The 20,549-nt window shown below is 41.7% G+C and overlaps 1 protein-coding gene across 4 annotated transcripts in view; it reads right to left on the bottom strand.

The window, feature by feature from the left end:
• The window catches only part of LOC128698666 (von Willebrand factor A domain-containing protein 5A), a 267,556-nt gene that overhangs the window by 38,177 nt on the left and 208,830 nt on the right, over window positions 1-20,549 (bottom strand). For 2 of the 4 annotated variants that reach the window (XM_070104010.1, XM_070104008.1), the window contains one exon: window positions 3,584-3,742. The exons of the other annotated variants lie outside the window; for them this stretch is intronic. In XM_070104010.1, the coding sequence (XP_069960111.1) occupies window positions 3,584-3,742 (159 nt within the window). The remainder of the gene's footprint in view (window positions 1-3,583; window positions 3,743-20,549) is intronic. 4 annotated transcript variants of the gene reach the window in all.

Here is a 20,549-nt window from a genome sequence, read left to right as displayed (position 1 = left end):
TGCCTCCACCACTGCCTCCACTTCCTCAACCACTGCGAGTCCCTACTACCCTCCCTCCGACCCCCGCAACTGGAACCCAGCCCTCCCACCAGTGTGGTGAGTGTTTTGTTTGTTCATTATTTGCTATTAAACTACAGTATAAATAGTGTAAACCCATTCATGACTGCATATTGGAATGGCTATTCGGACAGGTATCAGACGGTGACATCATGTGTTTACTCTTGAACACAGCAGAGAATCAAACATTTCTGCTACTGCTAATAATAACAATAGTAATAATAATAATAAATGCGATAGAATTGAAGGAGGAAATTGTACAAAAATACGAGGGAGTGGTTGACACATGGTCAGTGTGGCTTTGTTTATGCTGGAGTGAGCATTAGTCTCCATGCTCTTCCAAACATTTCACAATAATTCATTGTGTTTGGTGCTTGTAGATTGAGTGCGACTGGAGTGGTAGAGGCAGTGGTTGAGGAAGCGGTTGAGGCAGTGGGTGAGGCAGTGGGTGAGGCAGTGGTTGAGGCAGTGGGTGAGGTAGTGGGTGAGGTAGTGGGTGAGGCAGCGGTTGAGGCAGTGGGTGAGGCAGCGGTTGAGGCAGCGGTTGAGGCAGCAGTTGAGGCAGCAGTTGAGGCAGCAGTTGAGGCAATGGTAGAGGCTGCGGTTGAGGCAATGGTAGAGGCAGCGGTTTAGGCAATGGTAGAGGCAGCGGTTGAGGCAATGGTAGAGGCAGTGGTTGAGGAAGTGGGTGAGGCAGTGGGTGAGGCAGTGGGTGAGGCAGTGGGTGAGGCAGTGGGTGAGGCAGTGGGCGAGGCAGCGGTTGAGGCAATGGTAGAGGCAGCAGTTGAGGCAATGGTAGAGGCAATGATAGAGGCAGTGGTATTTAATAACATATATGTTATAAATAATAATAGTATATATTATTAATGTACTATGTACTGTACTACGTAATGTACTAGTACTAATGTACTGCCTCAACTGCTGCCTCAACCACTGCCTCAACCACTGCCTCAACCATTGCCTCACCCACTGCCTCAACTGCTGCCTCAACCGCTGCCTCACCCACTGCCTCAACCGCTGCCTCACCCACTGCCTCAACCGCTTCCTCAACCACTGCCTCTACAACTCCAGTTGCACTCAATCTACAAGCACCAAACACAATGAATTATTGTGAAATGTTTGGAAGAGCACGGAGACTAATGCTCACTCCAGCATAAACAAAGCCACACTTACTGACGATGTGTCAACCACTCCCTCGTATTTTTTGTACAATTTCCTCCTTCAATTCTATCGCATTTATTATTATTATTACTATTGTTATTATTAGCAGTAGCAGAAATGTTTGATTCTTTGCTGTGTTCAAGAGTAAACACATGATGTCACCGTCTAATACCTGTCCGAATAGCCATTCCAATATGCAGTCATGAATGGGTTTACATTATTTATACTGTAGTTTAATAGCAAATAATGAACAAACAAAACACTCATTGGTGGGAGGGCTGGGTTCCAGTTGCGGGGGTTGGAGGGAGGGTAGTAGAGACTCGCAGGTGGCGGGAAACTTAAATATGGTTTGGCAGCTGGGAATTTGGCGGTTGGGAATTCGCGAATGTGTGAGGCTCGCAAAAGTTGAAAACGCGAATATTGAGAGAGACCTGTATATTGTTCGTTTGTGTAAACAAGTTTTGTAAATAATATAGATACTAATGTTTGTGCGATTATTGTGTTACATACAACAAGTGTATATATATACATTGCAGCATACTTAGGTCTCACAGGCCACATAAGTTATGTGAAAAAAATAAAATAGTAAAAAAAAAAAAACCTTCGAATGGAAGTAAACCAAAGTTTACTGGGTGAGCGGCATTCACCGCTGTTGTCATACGCAGCTCATTTTCTGCTAACCTAACTCCTCTATATCTCGGTAAGTACTGATCGTGAAAATTTTTTGGGGGTTTAAAATAATCAAAAATTAATCTTAAGATTTTGATAAGAATTTTTTTTTTTCGAATATTTTTCGACATCAGGAGACACTTCAGGATTTGAGGTTGCAGCAGCCAAAGGGTTAATTGGGCAATCTGGCAACGTCATTAATCCAGCACCCTACAGGTCCCGACGATGCCAGATTAGTGATGGCTGACCTGTACAAGAAACCGCCCACCTACCTATATTAATTACCCAACAAAGTGATCAGAAATCAGTAATTTTGCCAATTTCACACAAAATTTAATAATCGCCAATTTCAAAATAGGGTCCAGAATAAATAATGCAGACATTCCTGGCACTACATAAATATTTCCTCTGTTCCTCAGTCATGTCTCCAGGACCCTTTTATATTCTGCTTGCTTTCAATTTTGAATTTTTATTCACATAAAAGATTTACCATTATGCAGACTACTGCATTATTGTAATAATTGTATAAATACTGTAATAACTGTATAAATAATGTCAGTACATTCCTAAACGTGTATCAGACTTACCAGTTGGACACTAATTGGAAAAAAATTAAACATTTCTGCTACTTTGAGCTCAATTTCAAGCCACTTTCAAAATCATCTCTTATTTTTCTAATATATCTTCCATTCTATCAAATGAGACCTAAAAACCGAGAATACAATCATAAAAACTATACGAAAATACACAGCAAAGTTGCTATTTTAAACCAAAAACACGGTTGCAGTTTTTTTTCATTATGCGCTGAGAGCTGCAGGATTTTTTTATATGATGCACACTTACCACACAGACCCATTCTCTCATGTCTAGACCCAAATTTACTGCTCACAGCTTATATGAGTGAGCCGAGCTCGTGGCGTTGTACCATGGGACTGATACCATGGCTTCAAAGCCGTGATACAATGGGACTGACCCTGAAAGGGTTAACTCAGTTTGATCCAACACACTCACACATGCTTGCTAGATGCTCAAGCCACTACCACTCAAAACATTCCTCACATCTTCCTGGAAACACTATCTAAAAGCATAATATTTCTAAGCTTTGAACATTAAAATGGTATAAAATACCGACAGGTTGTTAGGTAAGACACATATGCAACAGTTAGGTATCTTTATTTCGAAACGTTTCGCCTACACAGTAGGCTTCTTCAGTCGAGTACAGAAAAGTTGATAGAAGCAGAAGATACTTGAAGACGATGTAATCAGTCCATCACCCTTAAAGTTTTGAGGTGGTTAGTCCCTCAGTCTGGAGAAGAACATTGTTCGATAGTCTGAAACAATATTGTTTCATACTATGGAACAATGCTCTTCTCCAGACTGAGGGACTGACCACCTCAAAACTTTAAGGGTGATGGACTGATTACATCGTCTTCAAGTATCTTCTGCTTCTATCAACTTTTCTGTACTCGACTGAAGAAGCCTACTGTGTAGGTGAAACGTTTCGAAATAAAGATACCTAACTGTTGCATATGTGTCTTACCTAACATTTCTAAGCTTTACGTTCACATAAGATAAAAGTGCAACTTTTATGAATCTCTTAATTGTATACAAAATTTATGATACTGTTCAATATGTAAGAAACTTTGGCCCCTTAATAAATGTTTGTGAAGAGTCAGGATCAGTGTTATTTACATACCCTAGATTGTGGTGGTGGTGGTGGTGGTGGTGGTGGTGGTGGTGCTCGTGGTGAGGGAGAAGAGTTCATGTATAAGTCGTACCGGTTGGATCGTGGTTGTGGTGGTGATCGATAAGAGCCCCTACATATGGCACGTTTCTTTCTCGACTTTCTCAAGGCCTGCAAAATAATATTTTTTAAAGGGAGTCAGGGAAACTGGCTAGACAGACTTTAGTCCTGGATGCGGGAAGTACAGTACCTGCACTCTAAAGAAGGGATAGGGATACTATTTGCTGTTTGGAGGGACATCTGAACTGTTTCTTTTTCGAATCACCCTGCCTTGGTGGGAGACAGCCAGCATGCTAAAAAAAAAACTTGTGCTTTTCTCCAGCATACTGGCCATCTCCCACCAAAGCAAGGTGACCTAAAAAGAAGAATACTATAAAGTTGATCTGTTTTACATTTAGTAATTTATACAGAAGGGATTACTAGCCCCCTTGCTTATAAACTACAGTAGGGCCCTGCTTTATGGCGTTCCGCTAATACGGTGATTTCAAGTTATGACCAAAACTTGCTATACAGCTCCTCATCTTTTTAATACGGCGCTCCCCACCCAGTTTGCTTACATTCTTCTTGTCATATTTTTTAATTTTCGTGAAATTGGCCAAATTGCAAATTTCTGACCATGTTTTTGAGTAGTTGAAATCAGTAAATGGGCTATTTCTTGTACTCAATCGATAGAAAAAATGGAGTTCTAAAGAAATAGCTGTGAGTTTGGTTGACTGGAACAACGGAATTAGCCAAAAATAGGGCTCAAAGTGGATGAAACCACTGATTCGTAAATATCGCCGAGGTCACTAACTTCATTAGAGTAATTCCGTCAGTTTTCCATCAAATTTCTTTCTTTTGGTGTCATTACCATCGGGAAAAGATTCTCTATCATTTCATAAGTAATTTTTTTTTTTATTTTTGCAACACCAGGAGACACCTCAGGATTTGGGGTTGCGACAGTCAAGGGGTTAAATGTCTTATTTTACATTAATACAGTGGACCCCCGTCTTACGAATGCATCGCGTTAAATCCGCCATACGAAGCATTTGAAAGCAAAAATTTTGCCTATCCTCATGATAAAAAACTCTCTTTACATGATTCGTCCGGGAAGCGTCCCACATGTGGCCTCAGTGCCAGTGTTTACAAGCCAGCCAGTGCAGTCACATCTACGCATACATTCGGTACATTTCACATTATCCCAGTGTTTTTAGTGCTTGTAACTGCAAAATACAGTGGACCCCCGCTTAACGATCACCTCCAAATGCGACCAATTATGTAAGTGTATTTATGTAAGTGCGTTTGTACGTGTATATTTGGGGGTCTGAAATGGACTAATCTACTTCACAATATTCCTTATGGGAAAAAATTCGGTCAGTACTGGCACCTGAACATACTTCTGGAATGAAAAAAGTTCGTTAACCGGGGGTCCACTGTAAGTCACCATGGACCCCTAAAAAGCTTCTAGTGCCAACCCTGTGGTAAAAAGGGAGAGAATTAGTATGGAATTGTGTGCAAAGTGGGTTGAACTGCAAACCTTTACGAGTCGCAGATGAGAAGGGGGGCAGGTGAACCAAGAAAATGGAGCATACTCAAGGTGTGAGCGTAACTGTCCCTCGTACAAAATCTTGCAACCCCTGCTGTCAAGCAGATGCGAGATATGGCGAGGTGCTGTAAGCTTCCTGGCTGCCTTGTTTGCAAGATTTACAACGTGGTTTTTAATGGTCAGTTTGGAGTCAAATTTCACCCCAAGGATATCAACTTCTTCCCCAGGTGCCAACACCCTCCCATTCATCCTTACTACTACACCGGCATTACCATCTTGGTGCCTAGAGATCATCATTATTTGTGTTTTCTCTGGTGCAAATGTTACTTGCCATCTATTTCCCCAAGCTGATATAGCTCTGAGATGGTGATTGATGTAGCTTAGAGCAGCTGGCATTTCTTCTCTTGAATAAGTAAATGTCAGTGTACAGTCATCTGCATTTGCATGGGATTCTGGGACGAGATGAAGGTCATTATGTAGACATTCCATAACAATGGTACCAGAACACTTCCTTGTGGAACACTTGCCCCGATAGGATGTCTTGCTGATTCTGTTCCATTGAGAACTACCCTTAGAGATCTACCATGAAGGTAATCACTGAGGAGACTCACTCACTCACTCTGACTTTTTTTTTTTTTTTTTTTTTTTTTTTTTTACACAGGGTTTGACAAGGTTAAGGATCCCTAGCTTTATTGACAAGCTATTTACAGGTTAAGGATTCCTAACTTAATTGGCAAGCTAAGAGCTGTTACCTACATCAGCTCATTTGAAAGCATTTTTATTGCTATGAGACATACAAGTAGGGAACAGGATGAAGTTGGAGCCATCTGAGGGCCAGCATTTTCATTTGATCAACTGACTTTACCTCGTTGACATCATTATCCTGTACGAAAGTGTTCCATACTCGAGTCATCCTGGGTATATATGATCTCAGATGGAGTGATGTTCTGGAGAAGGGTACAGCCAGAGTGAAGTTGCTGCTTTCTGCCCATCTTGTGGCATAAAAACTTGTTTCACGCTGTCCTCGAAGTGGATCCAAGTGTGGTACTTTGACAATATTGATGTAGATCCATGTTTGGACAGTTTAAGGGTTAACTGATACATAACAGTAAGGCCACCCACATCCCTCCTGTGTTGAAGGCTCTGCTGAAATGACAGAGCTATCCAGGATTGGTCCAGGCGAGAGATGAGACGTCTTGCTGTTTTCTCTCTCTCTCTCTTTCTTTCTCTTTCTCTCTCTGCTCCACTCACCACTGTCGCTATCTCACCCACTACCATCACTACTCCACTCACCCACCATCACTACTCCACTCACCCACCATCACTACTCCACTCACCCACCATCACTACTCCACTCACCCACCATCACTACTCCACTCACCCACCATCACTACTCCACTCACCCACCATCACTACTCCACTCACCCACCATCACTACTCCACTCACCCACCATCACTACTCCACTCACCCACCATCACTACTCCACTCACCCACCATCACTACTCCACTCACCCACCATCACTACTCCACTCACCCACCATCACTACTCCACTCACCCACCATCACTACTCCACTCACCCACCATCACTACTCCACTCACCCACCATCACTACTCCACTCACCCACCATCACTACTCCACTCACCCACCATCACTACTCCACTCACCCACCATCACTACTCCACTCACCCACCATCACTACTCCACTCACCCACCATCACTACTCCACTCACCCACCATCACTACTCCACTCACCCACCATCACTACTCCACTCACCCACCATCACTACTCCACTCACCCACCATCACTACTCCACTCACCACCATCACTACTCCACTCACCACCATCACTACTCCACTCACCACCATCACTACTCCACTCACCACCATCACTACTCCACTCACCACCATCACTACTCCACTCACCACCATCACTACTCCACTCACCACCATCACTACTCCACTCACCACCATCACTACTCCACTCACCACCATCACTACTCCACTCACCACCATCACTACTCCACTCACCACCATCACTACTCCACTCACCACCATCACTACTCCACTCACCACCATCACTACTCCACTCACCACCATCACTACTCCACTCACCACCATCACTACTCCACTCACCACCATCACTACTTCACCCACCACCATCACTACTTCACCCACCACCATCACTACTTCACCCACCACCATCACTACTTCACCCACCATCACTACTTCACCCACCATCACTACTTCACCCACCATCACTACTTCACCCACCATCACTACTCCACCCACTGAAGGAACCTGCGTGAGGCAGGTAAATATCACGGAGGTCTTCCTTAATGTTTCTGGAAAAACTGTTGAAATGGAGGCTACCTCTTCCCTGAATTTATACGAGAACCAAACAAGGACGAGGTGCCTCACTACAATCTGGGATTAGTGTGGGAGTATTATCCTTCAAGTTATGTCTTGGAAGAGCATGTGGGATGGGATGAAGTACCTGATATTCCTCTGGGTACTGTGTTGGACTTGATGTCAGATACACCGCCAACTAGTGGTGGCGTATCTGAAGCTTGCTTGTAACGCGGATTTTGGCTCGCAACTCAAAGTAAAAAGACTGACCGAGTGATGGCTCGTAACTCGGAAAACTCATAAGTTGGGGCACTTGTAAGTCAAGGTACCACTGTACAGTGGAACCCTGACTTATGATATTAATCCGTTCCTGAGAGCCCATCATAAGACGAAATGATCGTAGGTTGAATTAATTTTCCCCATAAGAAATAATGGAAATCAAATTAATCTGTGCAAGACACCCAAAAGTATGAAAAAAAAAATTTTAGCACATGAAATATACATTTTTCTACACACAAAAAGAAGGATACATGCACAATATATATTGTGCATGTACTACTTGACTAAATGAAGAATAAATGACACTTACCTTTATTGAAGATGTAGTGATGAGACACTGGGTATGACTTTTCCTGCAGAGTAATGTAGGTCCTGTTTGGCATTTTTGTCCAGAACAGGCCTTATCAACCTGTGTATGCCACTACGATTCTTAAATCTCACAAACCAACCTTTACTTGCCTTAAATTCACCAATATGAGCACTAGTTCCAGGCATTTTTTCCTGTTCACCTGGGTGTTAGTCGACTGGTGTGGGTCGCATCCTGGGAGACAAGATTAGGGACCCCAATGGAAATAAGTTACAATCTTCGACGACACACTTACTTCTTGGGTTATCCTGGGTGGCTAACCCTCTGGGGTTAATTGTTTCTTGGTATTCTCGATAAGTCATACCAACAATGGTGCTACAGCAGCAGCAGCAGCAGCAGCAGCAGCAGCAGCAGCAGCTGACCGTGGTGCAGCAGCAGCTGACCGTGGTGCAGCAGCAGCTGACCATGGTGCAGCAGCAGCTGATGGTGCTACAACAGCAGCAGGAGCTGACCATGGTGCAGCAGCAGCTGACCATGGTACAGCAGCAGCTGATGGTGCTTCAGCAGCAGCAGCTGATAGTGCTACAGCAGCAGCAGCAGCAGCAGCAGCAGCAGCTGACCATGGTACAATAGTATTTCTCACCCTTTTTACCACAGGGTTGGCACTAGAAGCTTTCTTTGGGCTCATCGTGGCTTATTTGGCAGTTAGAAGCACTAAAAACAATGGAATAATACAAAATATTCCGAATATAAGCTTGGGAGCAACCGCTCTGGCTTGTAAACATTGGCACACTAAGGCCAGCTGAGGTGCGCTCAGGCGGACAGACATGTGGACAGTGTGGAAATTATTTAATTTCCGAAGCTATAGTGCCTAATAAGTGTTTAATGTGTTGACTTGGGTCAAAATGTATTTGTATTTTGAATGGAACCAACTGGGTTCCCGCTGCGCCTGCGCAGATGTGCGGGGGTATAGGTCGAACAGGGGCACGAGGGGGCGGCAGTGTTTTTGAATGTAGTGAGGAGGCTGTGAAAACGTGGGATCAGAAAATTGGCGTTCACGGCGGCCTAAGGATTAATATGGGCCTCACCTCATAATAGGAAGTGTCGTAACTGTTCCTGGTGAAGAGTGAGGGAACGTGATTTACGGGACCACCGTAAAAAGGTGGTAAAATTAGTGAATAATGGTTTGACCGGGTGTGACTGGTGCGCGGCCATGGTGTGTGTCCAGGGGAAATACCCGTGTGTTAATCCTCACTCATCGGCCTCAGATCTTAATGGAGTGACCTCTAATGTGTATAATAATTATGAGACGTTAAATCGTCTTGTGAATGATAATGTAATCAGTGATAATAACATTGAGTTAAGAGAATGCGGGATGTGAAATAGATCGCCCTGCTCCGAGTGAACGCGTGATTCTCGTACCGAGGATAGTGAAGCTTTATGGAATCACAACTTCTAAACCGGGACAAACCGACGGATACCTCGTCCTGCTGGAATAAGAACCGTGTCGGTGTAGCAGGACATCGAAATGAGATGGTGAATGGAGGGAATAAGGAGTATCAATCACCCACAGTTAAGTAACCCTTCTAGTTATAGCAGACTGATACTGGCCAGTTAGGTATGTTGTAATTGGATAGGTTATGGGTGATCCAGCTACATCAAGTGACCACCAGAGAATATCTGGTAAGTGGTGAGATTATGTACAAGTGTTTTCCTCGATGGATATATCCATGTGTAACCTACCCCACCCCCCTTCATTCAGTTAAACTAATATAATCTATACAGTCCACAATTAATTAGTAGCACCGTACTTGTGGGTGCTATCCAATCCATACTGGTCTCGGATAGATATGGATAAGATTGTGAGGTCGAAGGAACCACTTGCCGTGACCAGGGGTGGTTAAGTTTTCTCACATGTCTACACGGGGTGACTACGGTAAACAATATGGTTGTCTCCCAATGAGTTTACTTGTAAGCATGTAATGTTGAGGTACATAAAGGTAATCACCCTATAAAATTTTCCATAGACAGGTACCAGACGAATGCTGTAAGTCCAGTTTTCAATGTACGTCGGGGTCAAATTTTTACGCTGAAAAGCATCATAGATCGGTTTTAACGTAATTGGGGACATAGTACGTCGGGGGTCCACTGTATGTACATGACACTTACCATTATTGAAGATCTGGTGATGATTGATGGGATGGGAGGAGGGGAGTGTGTGGAAGTTGTTATTGTTTAGAAGGGGAATCACTTTCCATTAGGACTTTAGGTAGCAAATCCTTTTCCGGGGTTACTTCCCTTCTTCTTTTAATGCCACTAGGACCAGCTTGAGTCACTGGACCTCTGTCGCACAACATACCTGTCCATAGAGCTCTGTATCTCTTGTTCCTTTATGATTTGTCTAAAGTGGTTCAGAACATTGTCATTGTAATAGTCACCGGTATGGCTTGCAATAGCTGTGTGAGGGTGATTTTCATCTAAAAAGGTTTGCACTTTAAGCCACATTGCACACATTTCCTTAATCTTTGAAGTAGACAACTTCTTCAATTTCTCTCTCTCCTCCTCCTCCGAAGCAGTTTCCTCAGGTCTGGCCTCTTGCTGTTGAAGATGATCTTGCAGCTCATCAGTGATTAGTTCTTCATTGTTCTCCTCCACCAACTCTTCCACATCCTCCCCAGTAACCTCCAACCCCAAGGACTTCACCAATGCCACAATGGATTCCACAACTGGCATACGCTTCTCAGGGTTAGCCTCAAACCCTTCAAAATCCCTTTTGTCTACACATTCTGGCCACAGTTTCTTCCAAGCAGAGTTCAAGGTCCTCTTAGTCACTCCCTCCCAAGCCTTACCTATAAGGTTCACACAACTGAGGATACTAAAGTGATCTTTCCAAAACTCTCTTAGAGTCAATCGAGTGTCTGAGGTCACTTCAAAGCACTTTTGAAACACGCATTTTGTGTAGAGTTTTTTGAAGTTTGAAATGACCTGCTGGTCCATGGGCTGGAGAAGAGGAGTGGTATTAGGAGGAAAAAACTTGACCTTAATGAAGCTCATGTCCCCAGACAGTTGCTCTGCCAAGTCTGAAGGATGACCAGGAGCATTGTCTAATATAGGTCCTCCATCACAAATCCGGCATCATTGGGACCTGTAGTGTGCCGGATTACTGAGTTTGCTGGATTACAGTGTGGTTAGGCTAGAATGCACTTAATAAAATTAACCAACTTGACTTACACAAAGTTCATTGAACATCAGCAAAAAATCGAACATTTCCGCTACTTTGAGCCCAATTTCAAGGTACTTTTTGTCATGAAAGCAATCAAAATCATGTCTATTTCTGTAATATATCTTCCATTCTATCAAATGAGTCCAAAAAAATGAGAATACAACCATAAAAAACATACAAAAATATACTGCAAAGAGGCGGCTAATGGCTGAGAAGTGAACTCCCTTATTTATTGTCTGTCTTTTTTATTTTTGTTGTACGTTAAGAAGAATCTTTCCATCATACATTGCCCAAGTTTCAACGAGATAGCCCAACAAACAACCAAGAAAAAAAAATTTACCAAAAATCATATATGGCAAGCCCAAGCCAGGTACTGGAAATAAGTCACTTTGTCTGACTTTTCTGGGTTATCTTAGGTTCTCTATACATACACTGCTATGTATGATAATCTATGTAACTGTATTTGTGTATACCTGAGTAAACTTATTTACTTCTAGTCTGTCAACTGAGTACAAGAAACCGCCCATTCACTTATTTCAACTACCCAATAAAGTGGTCAGAAATTGGCAGTTTGGCTGATTTCACACAAATTTCAACAGATGCCAATTTCAAAATAGGGTCCAGAATAAACAATGCAGACATTCCTGGCACTAAAATAACATTTTCTCTGTTCATTAGTCATGGCTACAGGCCCCTCTTATATTACTCTTGCTTACCATTTGGAATTTTTATTCACAAAAAAATAGAAGATTTACTGTTATGCAGATTACTGCACTATTGTAATAATTGTATAAATAATGCCAATCCATTCTTGACTGCGTATTGGAATTTGGACCGACAGGCGGACAGGTATTGGACGGTGACATCATTTGTTTACTCTTGAGCTTCGCTAGAGAATAGAACATTCTCGCTACTGTGAGCGCAATTTCAAGGTACTTTTCGTCATGAAAGCAATCAAAATTATATCTATTTCTGTAATATATTTTTCATTCTATCAAATGAGACCAAAAAAATGAGAATATAACAATAAAAACGTACAAAAATATACCGCTAAGCGGCCGCTAATGGCTGAGAAGTGAACTCCGCTATTTATGGTCTGATTTCTTTCATTTTTGGTCTAAGTTAAAAAGTATCTTTCCAACATACATTGGCCAACTTTCAATAAGATAACCCAACAAACAATTGAGAAAATAATAATAATAATAATATCTATTTCCTACACGCACTTGTACAAGGTATACAGGCCTAGCTGACATCAATGACATACTACTGTATAAAAAGCTACTTGTTATGCTGAGTATTTCAAGAAAATTAGGTCAGTGTCCCAGGATAACACCCACACTAGTCAGCTAACACCCAGGCACCCATTTACTGATGGGTAAACATAGACAACAGGTGTAAAGAAATACGCCTAATGTTTCTGCCCTGGCTGGGAATCGAATATTTACCAAAAATCATACCTGGCTAACCCAAGCCAGGTACTAAAAATAAGCCATGTTGACTTTTTTGGGTTATCCTAGGTTCTCTACACATGTTGCTATGCGTGATAATCTATATAGAGAAAATAACTTTCGTTTCATGTTTATGGTGCAGTGCGAGTGTATATGACAGTTAGCCCTGTGCTAAACTCCGTTTTCTCTAATATAAGCCACCAAGACAGGGATAGGAGAATGGTATTTGTATACCATATCCTCTTCATATATTTATAGATGGGGTTGTAAGAGAAGTAAATGCGAGGGTCTTGGCAAGAGGCGTGGAGTTAAAAGATAATCACACACAAAGTGGGAGTTGTCACAGTTGCTCTTTGCTGATGACACTGTGCTCTTGGGAGATTCTGAAGAGAAGTTGCAGAGGTTGGTGGATGAATTTGGTAGGGCATGCAAAAGAAGAAAATTAAAAGTGAATACAGGAAAGAGTAAGGTTATGAGGATAACAAAAAGATTAGGTGATGAAAGATTGGATATCAGATTGGAGGGAGAGAGTATGGAGGAGGTGAATGTATTCAGATATTTGGGAGTGGACGTGTCAGCGGATGGGTCTATGAAAGATGAGGTGAATCATAGAATTGATGAGGGGAAAAGGGTGAGAGGTGCACTTAGGAGTCTGTGGAGACAAAGAACTTTGCCCTTGGAGGCAAAGAGGGGATTGTATGAGAGTATAGTTTTACCAATGCTCTTATATGGGTGTGAAGCATGGGTGATGAATGTTGCAGCGAGGAGAAGGCTGGAGGCAGTGGAGATGTCATGTCTAAGGGTAATGTGTGGTGTGAATATAATGCAGAGAATTCATAGTTTGGAAGTTAGGAGGAGGTGCGGGATTACCAAAACTGTTGTCCAGAGGGCTGAGAAAGGGTTGTTGAGGTGGTTCGGACATGTAGAGAGAATGGAGCGAAACAGAATGACTTCAAGAGTGTATCAGTCTGTAGTGGAAGGAAGGTGGTGTAAGGGTCGGCCTGCCTAGGAAAGGTTGGAGGGAGGGGGTAAAGGAGGTTTTGTGTGCGAGGGGCTTGGACTTCAAGCGGGCATGCGTGAGTGTGTTTGATAGGAGTGAATGGAGACAAATGGTTTTTAATACTTGACGTGCTGTTGGAGTGTGAGCAAAGTAACATTTATGAAGGGATTCAGGGAAACCGGCAGGCCGGACTTGAGTCCTGGAGATGGGAAGTACAGTGCCTGCACTTTGAAGGAGGGGTGTTAATGTTGCAGTTTAAAAACTGTAGTGTAAAGCACCCTTCTGGCAAGACAGTGATGGAGTGAATGATGGTGAAAGTTTTTCTTTTTCGGGCCACCCTGCCTTGGTGGGAATCAGCCTGTGTGTTAATAAAAATAAAAAAAAAATCCTCTTCATACCTCCGTCGAACTGCTCGGTGTTATGCCAATTATTCTTTCTGGAGTATTTAACATGTTTTATGTTATTTACATTGTTTATTATGTCATATTAGATCAATTGTGATAGGCAAATAAGCTGTAATGTTGATATTAGCGTAATAATAAAGCATATTCTCCTGCTTCATGAGACTGAGTTCATGGCAACCGACAGTGGCTTCAGAGCCATCTTATCTTTAATGGATAATGTACTGTGTAGGTGCTTTACATAATGAGAAGCATTTCTTTTGTTCATTGGAACCATGGCTAGGGCTAAAAGTAAGCAGGTTAAAACAATAAATGGAGAAAAAGAAATTGGAATGACTTATGCAGCAAGTAGCGCCAACAAACAATACCAGCAGGTTGGTGTGGTGGCCCTGGAAATTTGAAATTATGCTAGCCAAAATTAGTGCCAAATAACTGATTGCCGGATTTGTGATGGCAGACCTGTACCAGGAGGCACTTAAGGTCCAATTTATTTTCCATTAGGTAATTTTTCACAATGGGAGCAAATGCATGGTGCAACCAGCCATAGAAAAAGTCCCTATTGACCCATGTCTTACTGTTTGCCCTCCACAGCACACACAAATTAGCCTTGAGGACATTGTTTTGCCTGAACGCTCTGGGAGTTTCAGAGTGATACACCAAAAAAGGCTTCACTTTGCAATCACCACTAGCATTAGCACACATCAAAAGAGTAAGCCTGTCTTTCATAGGCTTGTGTCCTGGGAGCACCTTTTCCTCCTGAGTAATGTAGGTCCTGTTTGGCATTTTCTTCCAAAACAGGCCTGTTTTGTCACAATTAAGCACTTGTTCAGGTTTCAGTCCTTCACTGTCTATGCACTCCTTGAATTCCTTCACATATTTTTCAGCTGCTTTTTGGTCCAAACTGGCTGCATCACCATGCCTTATCACACTATGTATGCCACTACGATTCTTAAATCACTCAAACCAACCTTTGCTGGCCTTATATTCACTCACATCACTAGTTGCAGGCCTTTTTCTAATTAAATCGTCATGCAACTTCCAAGCCTTTTCACACATGATCGCTTGAGATGGTATCTTCTGCTATCTGTTTCTCGTTTATCCACACCAATAACAGTCTCTCAACATCTTCGAGTACTTGCGATCTCTGTGTTGAAAACAAACTTGCACCTTTTGCAAAAACAGCTTCCTTGATTGCCATTTTGTTGGCCACAATAGTAGCGATGGTTGATTGGGGTTTGGTATACAACCTGGCCAGCTCAGAGACATGCACTCCACTTTCGTACTTAGCAATTGTCTCTTTCTTCATTTCTATAGTAATTTTCACCCTTTTTACCGCAGGGTTGGCACTAGAAGCTTTCTTGGGGCCCGTGGTGACTTATTTTGCAGCTACAATCACTAAAAACACTGTGATAATATGAAATGTACTGAATGTATGCGTGGATGCAACTGCACTGGCTGGCTTGTAAACACTGGCACCCACAGGGCAGCTGAGGCCACGCGTGGGATGCGTCCCAGACGAAACGTGCGAGGCGAGGCAAAATTTTTGCGTTCAAATGTATCGTATGGCGGATTTAACGTAACGCGATGCCATTGTAAGGCGGGGGTCCACTGTATCTGAAAACATTTACTTCTTCCATACTCCTCCCCAATTTGATATCCAATTTTTCTTTATCTAAATCATTGCAATATCCAATATCCAATTTACACCCTCTCTCAAAAATCTTCGAAAAATTAATTCATAAACGAATCTACTCCTACCTCATCTCCCAAAACATTCTCAACCCCTGCCAATTTGGATTCAGGCCTAATAAAAATACTAATGATGCTATTATACACATGCTAGAACATATATACACTGCAATAGAGAAAAAAGAAGTCCCACTGGGGATCTTCATTGACTTACGTAAAGCTTTTGATACAGTTGACCATGACTTGCTCCACGTAAAATTGTCACATTATGGTATTAGAGGGCACTCCCTCAACTACCTCAAGTCAGCAACAGAAGCCAATATGTGTACGCAAATGGGGCAAGCTCTTCCGCTCAACCAATTACAGTTGGTGTCCCACAGGGAAGTGTCCTTGGCCCTCTTCTCTTTCTCCTATACATAAATGACCTACCAAATGCTTCGCAATTACTCAAACCCACACTTTTTGCAGATGACACTACATACGTCTTCTCTCACCCGAGCCCAGTCACGCTAGCCAATACTGTAAACACCGAATTACAGAAAATATCTACCTGGATGAGGACTAACAAACTTACACTAAACATTGACAAAACCTACTTCACTCAGTTTGGTAACAGAGCTACAGATGTACCTCTTAACATAACGATAAACAGATCACCTATCACAAAGCTAACAGAGGGAAAATTCTTAGGAATCCACCTTGATAATAGACTCAAATTTCATACACATATACAACAAATTTCTAAGAAAATTTCCAAGACTGTAGGCATACTATCGAAGATACGGTACTATGTTCCACAGTCAGCCCTCCTGGCCCTTTATCACTCTCTTATTTACCCCTATCTCACCTATGGAATTTGTGCATGGGGCTCAACAACAATTAACCATCTCAGACCACTAATTACCCAACAAAAGGCTGCAGTTAGAATAACAAATTCTCACTACAGGCAGCACACTCCACCAATATTCAAAACACTCAACCTACTCACCATACAAAACATCCATACTTATTACTGCACCTATTACATACATAGAACACGTAACTCTGATATTAACCCTCCCCTTAAACATCTCCTTGCCAACCTCAACAGAACACATGACCATAACACAAGGCACAGATCACTCTTTGATGTTCCTCGTGTCCATCTCACGCTATGCAAAAACTCAATGCACATAAAAGGCCCTAAAATCTGGAATTCATTACCTGTAAATATAAAAGAAACACTACCTGTTTATAAATTCAAGTCTCTTCTCAAAGATCACTTACTCACTCAAAACCAAATAAATACTGAATAACTGAACCTTATAAATTGTATATCCTAAATGTTACTCACAATTATATCACACAAATGTTAAACCTAGGACCCAATCTAACTTTGTTATTTTTTTAAATACACTACCTAACAGAATACTCCATTCGACTGAATGTACAGCAATGCAAGCAACCATATGACCTGTCTTTGTAATACTCATTTGCGCTTTATAGTTATCTGTTTACAATAATGTTTTATCACTGATTTCATCATTGCTTAGTTAATCTTAAGTTAATTTTAAGCCAGCCCGTAATGCTATGTATATAAGTGGCTTTGGCATGCTGCTCTTACCTGTATTTTTTTTGTACCTCTGTATGTATGCTAAAATTACTAAATAAAAAAAAAATAAAATTTGATACCCTCATCACCTTACTCTTTTCTATGTTCGCTTTCAACTTTCTATCTTTACACACACTCCCAAACTCATCCACTAACCTTTGCAATTTTTCTTAAACTGTCCAAACATAGAGCTACGTTTTTTCAACATTTCAAAGTATGTAAAAAAAGTAGATATTTTTTTTTTTTTTTAAATTTGAAAGCATGTAAAAAACGTAGATCTACTTTTGGAGCACTACGCATGTGAACGTAGATCTAAGTTTGGACAGTTTAAGGGTTAACTGATACAATTTGTTTTGTTTGATTACTGAACTGAATTGATACAATATGCTTTAATTCCATGGAAATCATCCTCTTTTTCTTCTCAGCACTGTCCTTATTTTCTTAGGACCCATAGTTAGAAAAAAGAAATTTGGCCAAATGACTTTAAAAAAAAAAAAAAAAAAATGCAAGCAAGCACGAGAGAACTGCTCCCATGGCAATGTAAACATGTGGACTCCTTACCACATGTTTTGTCATCGGCTGCGCCAACAAGTGGCAGCATTCTGAATTATTATTACGTATTATGTATATTATTATTATTATTACTTATTATTATTACTATTATTACTTATTATTATTTTATTATTATTATTAATTTAGGGAACTGAAGCTCACTCGTTATTATTGTTATTACATCTACCATCCGACTTACAACCTGCTCGACATACGTCCACTCGACTTACGACCATGCATCTAGCAGCTGGGCTGGGCCGGCTGATGCACACCGCTGTATAATATTTGACAATACTCGCGGCGGCAATGCGTCATGCAGGCAGCATCAGTTTGAGTAACCCTGCCCTATCAGCAGCATCATACTGCATTAAATGGACAGTAAATTTCACCATGGCCCCTAAGATGAAGTCTGAATCTTTCACTGGAGATTGTGGCAAGAAAGGCTCTTACTCTCAAGCTCTCTATTCGTTTTCACTGTTGCACATAAACCTGTCTGTATCTGTCTGCCTGTATATCTGTGTCTGTCTTTTCTTTCTTTGTTGGGTTTATCAGGGCCACCGACAGCATAAACCATATCGAGCCCGGTTTCTCGATGGTACGAGAAAAAATTGTTGCCCAAGGCTGGGCGAAGAGAGAGAAGGAACAAAAGTTCCTTTGTAAATAGAGATAAAAACTTGAAGTTTCCAATTAGATCCAGTGGACCCCCTTGCCAAGCCCCAGCAGAGTGGGACGCCCACACTCCCATCCGAGTTCAGTAACCGGCATCCCACCAAAGACCGCTAAAGAATTTTCCGCAGAGCGGAAAAATGGAGCTGGCTAAAGTAAGCCGGTGAACAGGTGCCTCTCCTATAGAGTGCCCGGCGAGCAAAATAGATGAGGACAAGCGTCCCAGTGAGAACGGGGGAAATTTGTCACTGATACTCAGGCGAGAGAGAGACGTCCACACCCGACAAAGGCTGGCGCAGAACTCCCATCTGTGTCTGTCTGTATCTCTGTGTCTGTTTATCTGTCTGTCTTTCTGTCTACCTGTGTCTGTCTTTCTGTCTACCTGTGTCTTTCTGTCTACCTGTGTGTGTGTCTTTCTGTCTACCTGTGTGTGTGTCTTTCTGTCTACCTGTGTGTGTGTCTTTCTGTCTACCTGTGTGTGTGTGTGTGTCTACCTGTGTATGTCTGTCTGTCTACCTGTGTGTGTGTCTGTCTACCTGTGTGTGTGTCTGTCTACCTGTGTGTCTGTGTACCTGTGTCTTTCTGTCTACCTGTGTCTTTCTGTCTACCTGTGTGTCTTTCTGTCTGCTTCTCTGTCTCAGAGCCACTCATTAAGAATGTAATTGGTCTTGAAGATGCCACATTAATAATGATAATAACACAATAATAATCACCGAGGCACATTAAATGTGTACAAAACGTTAACCCTTTGACTGTTTTCGACGTATAAATACGTCTTACGAGCCAATGTTTCTGACGTATATATACTCAATAATTCTAGCGGCTTCAAATCAAGCGGGAGAAAGCTGGTAGGCCCACATGTGAGAGAATGGGTCTGTGTGGTCAGTGTGCACCACATAAAAAAAATCCTGCAGCACACATTGCATAATGAGAAAAAAAAACTGATCGTTTTTTTGGAATAAAACGCCGACTTTGAGGTGTATTTTAGTACAGTGGACCCCCGCATAACGATCACCTCCAAATGCGACCAATTATGTAAGTGTATTTATGTAAGTGCGTTTGTACGTGTATGTTTGGGGGTCTGAAATGGACTAATCTACTTCACAATATTCCTTATGGGAAAAAATTCGGTCAGTACTGGCACCTGAACATACTACTGGAATGAAAAAAGTTCGTTAACCGGGGGTCCAATGTATAGTATTTATCGTTGTATTCGCGTTTTCATGGTCTTAGGTGATAAAATGGAAAACATATTACAGAAATAGAGATGATTTTCATTACTTTGACGATGAAAACGACCTTGAAACTGAGCTCAAAGTAGCGGAAATGTTCGATTTTTACCAATGTTCAGGAGTAAATAAATCACCACCACGTCCAATACACGTCAACTGGGAGTTTAATATTCTTTCACTAGTGCACTGATATTATTTATACCATTTTTACAATAATGCAGTAGTCTGCATAACAGTAAATTTTGTATTTTTTTGTATGAATAAAAATCAAAATAGAAAGCAATAATAATATAAGAGGGGCCTAGAGATGTGACTAATGAACAGAGGATATGTTATTTTAGTGCCATGAATGTCTACCTTGTTTATTCTGGACCCTATTTTGAAATTGGCATCATTTTTAGTTTGCGTGAAATTGGCCAAATTGCCAATTTCTGACCACCATATTGGGTAGTCCAAATTAGTAAATGGGAGGTTTCTTGTACTCAGCTGATAAATAAAATGGAGTTCTAAAGAAATAGCTATGAGTTTGGTCAACTGGAACAATGGAATTGGCTGAAAATAGGGCTCAAATTCGCGAAATGCCGATACGCATATATTGCAGAAACCGCTAACTTCGGGAGCATAATTCCACGAGTTTTCGACCAAATTTCGAA

The sequence above is a fragment of the Cherax quadricarinatus genome, chromosome 88 (assembly GCF_038502225.1).
Source record: "Cherax quadricarinatus isolate ZL_2023a chromosome 88, ASM3850222v1, whole genome shotgun sequence".
Taxonomy (NCBI): domain Eukaryota; kingdom Metazoa; phylum Arthropoda; class Malacostraca; order Decapoda; family Parastacidae; genus Cherax; species Cherax quadricarinatus.
Note: the sequence above shows the minus strand (reverse complement) of the source record. Positions and strands in the feature narration are given on the sequence as shown.